Genomic DNA, 9,629 nt, shown 5'->3' on the forward strand with positions numbered 1-9,629 from the left:
GGTATTTCATAAAAAGGTCTGTCAAAGATTTATTTTCCTTAGGTGATTTTTTCCACACTAATGCCACTTCTTCGGCTATGGATTTACCGGCTACTGATTCAACTCTCTCATTCACAGCTTCAAAAGATGTGCTTTGGATTTCTTTAGTTAAAGTTTCAGGGATAACTTCCTCAATAAAAGCCTGAGGGAAGACATGGTCATCAATCACATCATCTTTCAGTGAATCAACAAGAGCTTTCTTAGACACCTCTTCTGTCACTGTGCCATATTTCTCCATCATAGCTTTAAAATTTGCTTCTGTCATGGCTGCTGACAAAATTATATCACTATCATTAATAAAATTCTCAAGGGAAATACTATAATCATCAACCATAGCTTCATTCACGTTATATTCATCCTTAACCACATCCACTGGAGGGATATGATCATCCTCATCCACCACTTCTGAGAAGATAACTTCCATTTCACTTTCAGTCATAGATTCATGTGAGCCAACTTCAGCCAAAATTGCAGATGAATCAATTTCAATCACAGGTTTGGGTACAACTGTTTGACTCTTAGCTTCATGGAAGATGCCATCAGCTATATCCAGTGTTCCTACCTCATATACTGCTTCAACATTAGCTACATTTTCATGTAATAAATCTCCAGGCTCAGTTATGACCTTAACCTCTATGGCAGTATCACCTTCAACCTCAGTTTTGGGTACTGCTGGGAGAGCTTTTGCATCAATCATAGTTTCATTTTCATGTACAGGGAATACCTCAATAATTGTTTTATCATTAACTGCAGACTCAAATTCAACAAAAGATACAAGTGAAGATGGTTCAGTTTCTTCAACAGATATGATCTCAACCATAAATTCAGACCAGACACTTTCAACCTTATCAATCACATTGTCCTCTAACATGGTTTCAGGAAGGATAGCATAACTTTCAGTAAATGTATTAGGTGAAACACATTCCCCTTCAGCTTCAACAATTACTTCCGATGAAAAAAACACATTTTCAACTGTTGTTTCACTTACGGCATAGTCAACCTTGTCTACAAATTCAGAGGAAACTGACTTACTTGCAAATATACCTTTAAATTCAGCTTTAGCAATGACTTCATGTGAAACTACATCAACCTCGCCTGTGGTTTCATATTCAGTCTTGACCATGGTCTTAGACATTCCATCCTTAATTATGGCTTCTAATTCAGCCTTCTCTATAGCTTTAAGTGAGCCAGTTTCAGTGTCTTCCATGGTCTTGAACTCATCCACAGCTTCTGACAAGGTAACATCAACCACATCTTCAATCATGATAGCTTCATGTTCAAGCATAACTTCCAGTGCAACCACAGCTTCTTCTTCGTAGGAATCTTCGGAAACATCAGCCTCAAACAAAACTTCAAGTGAAGCAGTTTCAGTTTCCAATACAGCATATGGACTGGCTGCTATGGTTTCAACAGCTTGAAGTGAGACATCTTGGATGAAGTTTTCACTTAATGCAGTTTCAGAATCACACATAACTTCTGGTGAGGAGGTATTTGTTTCAGCCATATCTTCATGTAGGATAACTTTAACCTTAACATCCTTATCAACTGTTTCAACTTCTGACATTGTTTCATATGATCTAACTACAGTCCTATCAAAGGTTTTTGGTAAAGCAGCTTGAATTTCAAACATGGTTACATCCTCCCCATCCTGCTCTACTGCAGTGACAGCTTTGGAGGCAGCAGTTTCAGCTTTAGCAACAATCTTATTTTCATCCATACCAAGTACTACAGAGGCATTGGTACCATTTATCAAACTTTCATCTTCTGCTAATCCTTCAGCCTCAAAAACAGTTTTAAAAGAGAGAACTTCATCCTCAAACCCAGAATCACTAACAACGACAGTCTTAGATACTATATCTTTAACTTCAGGAAAGGCTTCAATCATGTGGGTTTCAACATCACTGGTTGATTCAGCTTCTGGTAAGACACCTTTCCTATCAACCATGGCTTCTTGTAAGGTAACATATGCTTTAAACATGGCTTCTGGTGAGACAACTTTACTCTCAATTATGGTTTCTGGTGGGACAATTTCAGCCTTAACTATGGTTTCTGGTGGGACAATTTCAGCCTTAACAAAGGTTTTTGGTGAGAAAATTTTATTTTCAATTACTGCTTCTGGTGAGACAACTTCAGCCTCATCTTGTGCTTCTGGAGAGACAGAATGAGTTTCAACAATGGCTTCTGGTAAAGCAACTTTATCCTTAACTAGGGTTCCTGGAAAGACAGTTTGAGTTTCAATTATGACTTCTGGAGAGACAATTTGAGATTCAACCATGGCTTCTAGTGAGACACCTTTAGCCTCAACCAAGGCATATGGTAAGGCAGTCTTAATTTCAGCCATGGCTTCTGGTGGGACAGTCTTAACCAGGGCTTCTGGACAGATAGTTTGAGTTGCAACAATTGCTTCTGGTGAGGCAACTTTAGCCTCAACCAGGGCTTCTAAAAAGACAGTGTGAATTTCAACCATGGCTTCTGGAAAGGTAACTTTAGCCTCAACCAGGGCTTCCGGAAAGACGGTTTTAATTTCAACCATGCCTTCTGGTAAAACATTAGTTTCAATCAGGGTTTCTGGAGAGAAAGCTTGAGATTCAAATATAGCTTCTGATGAGACAACTTTACCCACAATCTGGGTTTCTTGAGAGACACTTTGAGTTTCAACCACAGCTTCTGGAGAGACAACTTTAGCCTCAACCAGAGCCTCAGGCGAGAGTGTTTGAGTTTCAACAATGGCTTTTGGTGAAACAACTTTAGCCTCAACCTGATCTTCTGAAGAGACTGTTTCAGCCTCAACCAGTGGTTCTGGAGAGACAGTCTGAGTTTCAACCAATGCTTCTTGTGAAGTGCCTCTAACCTCAACCAGAGCTTCTGGAGAGAGAGTTTGAGTTTCAACCATTGCTTCTGGTGAGGAAACCTTAGCCTCAACCAGTGATTCTGGAGAGACAGCTTGAGTTTCAAACATGACATCTTGTGAGATAACTTTAGTCTCAACTAGGGCTTCTGGAGAGATAGTCCAACTTTCAACCATTGCTTCAGGTGAAGCAACTTCTGCCTTAACCAGGGTTTCTGAAGAGGCAGTCTGACTTTCAACCAAAGCTTTTAGTGAGACAACTTTAGCCTCAACCAAGGGTTGTTCTGGAGAGATGGTTTGAGTTTCAACCAAGGCTTCTGTTGAGGCAACTTTATCCTCAACCAGGGTTTCTGATGAGACAATTTGAATTTCAGCCAAGGCTTTGGCCGAAACAACTTCAGCAATGACCAGGGATTCTGGAGAGATAGTTTGAGGTTCAACCAAGGCTTCTAGTGAGATAACTTTAACCTCTACCAGAGTATCTGAAGAGACAGTTTGAGTTTCGACTAAGGCTTCTGGGGATGCAACTTCAGCCTCAACCAAGGTTTCTGAATACACAATCTGAGTTTCAATCATGGCTTCTGGTGAGGCAACTTTCGTCTCAATCGGGATTTCTTGTGGGACAGATTGAGTTTCAAGAACCACAGATTCTGGGGAGGCAGCTTTAGCCTCAACCAGTGTTTTTGGAAAGACAGTTTGAATTTCAACCAAGGCTTCAGTTAAGGCGCCTTTAGCCTCAACCATGGTTTTTGGAGACACAGTTTGAGTTTCAACTATGGTTTCTAGAATGGCAACTTCTGTCTCAACAACAGCTTTCAATAAGATAATTTCAGTATCAACCATGGCTTCTGGAGAGAGAACTTTTGCCTCAACCAGGGCTTCTGAAAAGATACTTTGGGTTTCAACCATGGCTTCCGGTGAAACAGCTTCAGCCTCAGCCATTTCAGCAAGTGAAAAAGATTCAATTTCAGCCACTGATTCAGAAAAGTTAGTTTTAATCTCAACCATGACAACTTCATCTAAAACCATAGCTTTACAAGGGACAACTTCATCACCAATCACTTCGTCAAGTGAGAAAACAGACCCAACCATGACTTCAGGTGAGATGGGAGCAACTTCAACCATAGTTTTAGATACAACATCAGCTTCAATCATGTCTTCAGTTACAAATAATCCCACCTCACCTGAGGCTTCATATGATAACATTTCGGCCTCAACCATAACACCATGTAAAAGATCTTCACTCTCAACCAAGGGTATACTTGAGACAGGTATGACTTCAGATGCAAAAGATTTATCCCTGACCATAGCTTCAGATGAGAGAGCTTCAACCATGGCTTCTAGGGAGACACCCTCGGTCTCAATAATGGACTTTGGTATGAGAGCCTCAGTCTCACTAGATACTTCAGGGAAGACAGTTTCAGATTCAACTACAGCTGTAGGTGTGGCAAAATCGGCTTCAACCACAGCATCAGGACAAACAGGTTCAGAATTAATTCTGGTTCTATGTGAGAAAGTATTAACCTCAGATATAGATTCTGTTAACACATCAGACTTAACCAAAACTTCAGAATAAGTAGCTCCAGCTTTAACAATGTCTTCAAGTAAGACAGCTTCAATTTTAAAAAAGTTTTCAGGTATGACTGCTTCAGTTTCATCCAAAACTTCAAGTAAAACCGTTCCTCCCTGAGCCACATTTTCATGTGTAAAATCTTTTGAATTAACTTTATCTTCAGAATTACCCATGACATCAGGTAAAACTTCAGACTTATTTAAAGTCTCAGGTAAAATGGCTGCGGGGACAACCACGACTGTGGGTAAAACAGTGTCAGCCTGAACCATATCTTCCACCTGCCACAAACTTTCAGATGATATATGTTCTGCCTCAGCAATGACCTCTCGTAAGCCAAATTTTGCTTTACTGAATGTCTCATTTAAAAGAGTTTTACCTTCACCTACTACTTCAAATGAAACTGTTTCCAATTCAGCCAAGGTTTCAGGTGAGAAAAATTCATCTTCAAACTCAGCTTCATGTGACAAGATTTCACTTATGGAAAATTCTGGTAATACAACTTGAGTGAAAACTTCTGGAGAAATAGCTTCAATCTCCGATACAGTTTTATCATTTGATGTAAAAGCCTTAAGCTCATCCATAACTTCAAGAGAATAACTTTCATTCTCAATGACATTAGATGAAACATCTTCATCCTTAATAACAGCTTCAAAAGACATACTTTTAGCATGGGTTATGACCTTTGGTATGATGGCTTCAACTTTAACTTTGGCCTCAAGTAAAGAAGATTCTACTTTGTCTCTTTCGCTTGCAAAAAAAGACTCTTTGTTCAACACTTCTGGTGAGTGAACTTCAATATGAACCAATGCTTTTGGCAATTCTGCCTCATACTGAAGCATATCTTCAGGTGACACTGCCTCAGTCTCATCCACTGTTTCCACTGAGTTAGATGAAAACTCATCTCCGAGTTCTAATAAATCAATATTGTCTTCCACTGAAAATTCAGGTAAGGTTAATTCAACCTCAGTTATGGCTTCAGGTGTAAAGGCTCCCATCTTGACTACATTCTCAGCTTCAACTATTACATCAAGCCTAACCACGTCTACAGTATCAACACCTTCAGCTATCGCTTCTAATGTGATAGGCTTAACTGTTATATTAGATGAAAAAGCATCAACCATGCATTCAGAAGATAAATCTTCAATCTCAACCAAATCTGGGGAGACAATTCCAGTTTCAACCATGATTGAAGCACAGGGTTCTTCAACCTGATACACAGCTTTAATATCAACTTTACTCTCTGTCTTACCAAAACCTTCTGTTACAAATGATGCTTTAGCTGTAACCACCCTTTCATCAACAGAAAGTTCATTCCTATGAAGAGTTTCACCCATATCCTCTGTTACACCTTCAAACAAAGCTAGAATATCAATTACTTCACTTTCAACAAAAGATTCACTTTTGATTACATCCTCCTCCTCCACCACAGCTTCATTATCTTTAACTGCACCTTCCTCTACAAAAGGCTTATCTATAAAAATAAAATCATCCCTATCCAAAATTTCAGCCTTAATCAAAACTTCAGTCCCAGCCTCATATACATCTTTAATTACTGTTTCATTTTCAACCACAGCTTCCTTAGTCATACCTTTACCCTTCAAAATTGCTTCCTTAATAACAACTTTAGCCTTTGAAGTACTTTCACCCCAAATCATAGCTACATTCTTGACTCCACTTTCATCATTACTCAAAGATTCAACCCCAATTGCACCTGTAAGATTAATAAACACGGAATCTTCCTCAACTATAGCTTCCTCTTCATTCAACAAGTCAGAATCAACCACTGCTTCAATCTCATCTAGAAGATTACCCTTTACTAAACCTTCAGCTTCATCCCCATCTTCAACTTCATTTACAATACCCTTTTCAATGCCAACTACTGTGGCTTCATTCTTAACCATAGTTTCATTCTCAATCATAGTTTCAGTCATTAACACAGTTTTAAGCTCAATCAGTGCTTTAACTTCATCACCAACTTCACCTTCAATCACAGTTTTAGCATCATCAGCAAAGTTATAGTCAACCAAAGCTTTGTTCTCATTTATAGCTGAAGCCTTAGCTTCTGGGTGTGCCAAAATCACATCCTTAATTATAGAATCAGCCTCAACTATAACTTCAACATCTCCTATAGCTCCAGTATCAGTGGCAGTTCCACCTTCAACTGCAGCTTTTCCATCAATCACAACTTCAATTCTGGGCAGAGCTTCAGCTACTTCATCCTCAATCTTAACTGTACTTTCAGAATTAATAGTACTACTGTATATATTTTCAGCCTTAATAATATCAGATGAGTCACTTAAAATCAATACTTTAGTTTTATCTGCAAATCCTTCTTTACCTACAACTTGAGCTTCATTCACAACTCCATGCTCAACCACAGGTTCAGGTTTTACAGCCTCACCCTCAGCTCCAGCATCAACCAAAGATCCATCTCCAACTACGAGTTTATCCTCGAACATTACTATATCCCCAATCATAGCATCAGCTCTGTCTACAGTTTTATAATCTAACATCACCTGAGTTTCATGTATAGCTTCACTACTAGCTACATTCTTAAAGATACCTACATCTTCAGCTTTAATGTCAGTCAAAGTCATAAGTCCGTCTGTACCATCAACATACTTAACTTCAAACTCATCTTTGGCTTTAACCTTAACCATATCTTCAGTCTTAACAAAAGATTCAACTTCATCATTAACCAAATATATATCCTCTCTCAAAACCTCTTCCTTAATTACTTTACCTTCAATCAAAATCCCAGGTTCAAATGCAAATAAATCTTCATCTTCAACAACAGACTGGGCCTTAAATATGACTTCAGTTATAGCCCCAACAGAAGTCTCAACCACATCTTCAGTCACCATGATAAGTTCATCCCCTAATAAAGATTTAGCTTTAAACACAGCCTCAGCCTCAATCATAGCTTCAGCTTTGAGAAAAGCCTCACCCTGAACAACAACTTTAACCTCAACTACATCTTCAACATCAGCCTTCATCAAAGTTTTATCTTCAACTAAAACAGCAACTTCTGGAACATTTTCAAGTACAGTTTCAGACTCAGCCACAGCTCCAACCTCACTTACAGTTTTAGCCTCATACATTCCTTTAACCTCAGCAGCAGTTATATCCCTAAACACATTCTCAATTTCAAAAAAGTCTACAGCCTTAAGCATGGTTTCAGCTTCAACCACTGTTCCATGCTCATCCACACCACCTAAGAACATACACTCAGTATCAACCACTGGCTGTTCGTCAACATCAAATTCATCCAAAAAAGCTTCACACTTAACGATGGTTTCTGGTGAGAGAGATTCAGAGTCACCTAAGATTTCATGAAGCTGAATTTCCACTTCACCTCTGGGCTGAGGCCAAATATCAACTTCCCTATGGAAAGTTTCTGGAGGAAAGGCATCTGATCTTTGAATTAATACATTAGGAGACACTTCATTAACGTTCTTAACTTTACCTTTAAGGACAGCAGAATCCACTTCTGAAACTAAAACTTTTGATACTTCTAATACACCAGCCTCTAGTTCCTTCTGTGAAGTTTTATTCAAAATATTATCTTCTTCAAAAGCTACAGCTCCAGTAATAACATTTTCCTTGCCTGCCACATTGATTGCAGTATCAGACAAATTAACACCAGTCTCACCTCTAGGTATTTTACCAATGGATTTAATAGCATAATGATCATACTCCTCAACCACTTGATCAGAAAGTGAGTACATGTTACTTGGCACATCAGTGACAACTGTATCATCTGACACCCTTGAATTATCTGATACCAAAATGTCCTCTTCTTCATGAGAGAAACTGACATTCTTTTCATTCGCAGACCCATTTCTACCTTGTGACAAAAGTTCCAACTTTTCCTCTAAATATTCTAATGTAGCATATCCCTGATCTACATCAGAAAAGAGCTTTTCAATGAGGTTAATAGCAGTATGCATATTTTTGTTGTGTGCATTACGCCCAATGATGCTACTAGCTAACAGTTTGAGAAAAGAGTCATTAGTCCTAAAATGAGCACAGATTAGATGGTCTGTGTCATTATAAACAAGGCCAGTGATATGAAGCAAATCAATAGCAAATGCTTTGGCTCTAAACTCACCTGCAAGATATGCCAACTCATCATGGTCAACATGAGATTCTGAGGAGTAACCTTGGGATGCAGGGTCAGGCTCAGCATACATTGGTCGAGCAGTACTGGGCCCAGGTTCTTCCTCCTCATCACCTGAGGGGGAAGTGGGAGGGTCCTCTACTTCAGATTTGGTTGTAATTTTGGGTTCTCTGTTTACAGTATCTTCTATGAGAGGTTCACTATGAACTACAGATAGATCTAGATCTAAAAAGGTTGTTTGATTTTTAATTTTCTCTTCAACGTCAGCTGATTCCTCTATAATACTTACTTCAACTTGCTTAATATTAGGGTCCAAGTTATCTACTTCTAACACAGTAAACTCTGAATTAAAGGACTTTAACATGGAAAAATCTAGCTTTTTGTTTTCTGGATCTACACTTAATGCACTGCTTGTGACCATGGTATCACTCTTACAAACAGCATCACTAGATGTACATGCATTCAATGTTACTGATGCAACTTCACTACCAAACACACCAACAGCCTCTACAGCATCTTCAGTATGTTTTTCAGAATCATATTCCTCTGCAGCAAGATCATTATACAAACAATCATCTGTAAGGGACGTATGGACAACACTTCCATCATTTCTTTCATTATTGTCATCTGTGGCCATTGCTGAAATAGCAACTTTAATTATGCTATGGTTAACAGGCATTACTATACTATCTCCTTCTTCCAGATGAGAGAGGGTGAGTACATCAAAGTTACTAGAAGTACCATCATTTGACCATGAACTTACTTGCTGATCAAAATTTGTGTTGTAATCATTCAAAGTATCCATGCAACTACTTACTGGTGCATTGCCATCATCAGCTAAACTGTCAAAAAACTCCATTTCATTTCTCTGTAAGTCACTCACCAATGGGTCACCTGCCAACTGTGTGTTTGGAGCTTCATCCATTCTAGTATGTTCCCCAAAACTAGCTCTCACTTTGTTAAAGAAAATTTTGTTACCCTTATCAACATCCCATAAATCATAGCCATCACCAACCAAAATGCCAAAAACATCCGTACCTGTATTAATA

At 38.7% G+C, this 9,629-nt stretch overlaps 1 protein-coding gene across 1 annotated transcript in view; it reads right to left on the reverse strand.

The window, feature by feature from the left end:
- The window catches only part of LOC139745702 (uncharacterized), a 130,254-nt gene extending 121,824 nt beyond the window's left edge, over window positions 1–8,430 (reverse strand). Inside the window, exon 1 of the mRNA XM_071656140.1 lies at window positions 88–8,430. Coding sequence (XP_071512241.1) covers window positions 88–8,410 — 8,323 coding nt within the window. The 5' untranslated portion in view covers window positions 8,411–8,430. The remainder of the gene's footprint in view (window positions 1–87) is intronic.
- Window positions 8,431–9,629: the final 1,199 nt, after the last annotated feature.

The sequence above is a fragment of the Panulirus ornatus genome, chromosome 62, assembly GCF_036320965.1.
Source record: "Panulirus ornatus isolate Po-2019 chromosome 62, ASM3632096v1, whole genome shotgun sequence".
Classification (NCBI taxonomy): Eukaryota; Metazoa; Arthropoda; class Malacostraca; order Decapoda; family Palinuridae; genus Panulirus; species Panulirus ornatus.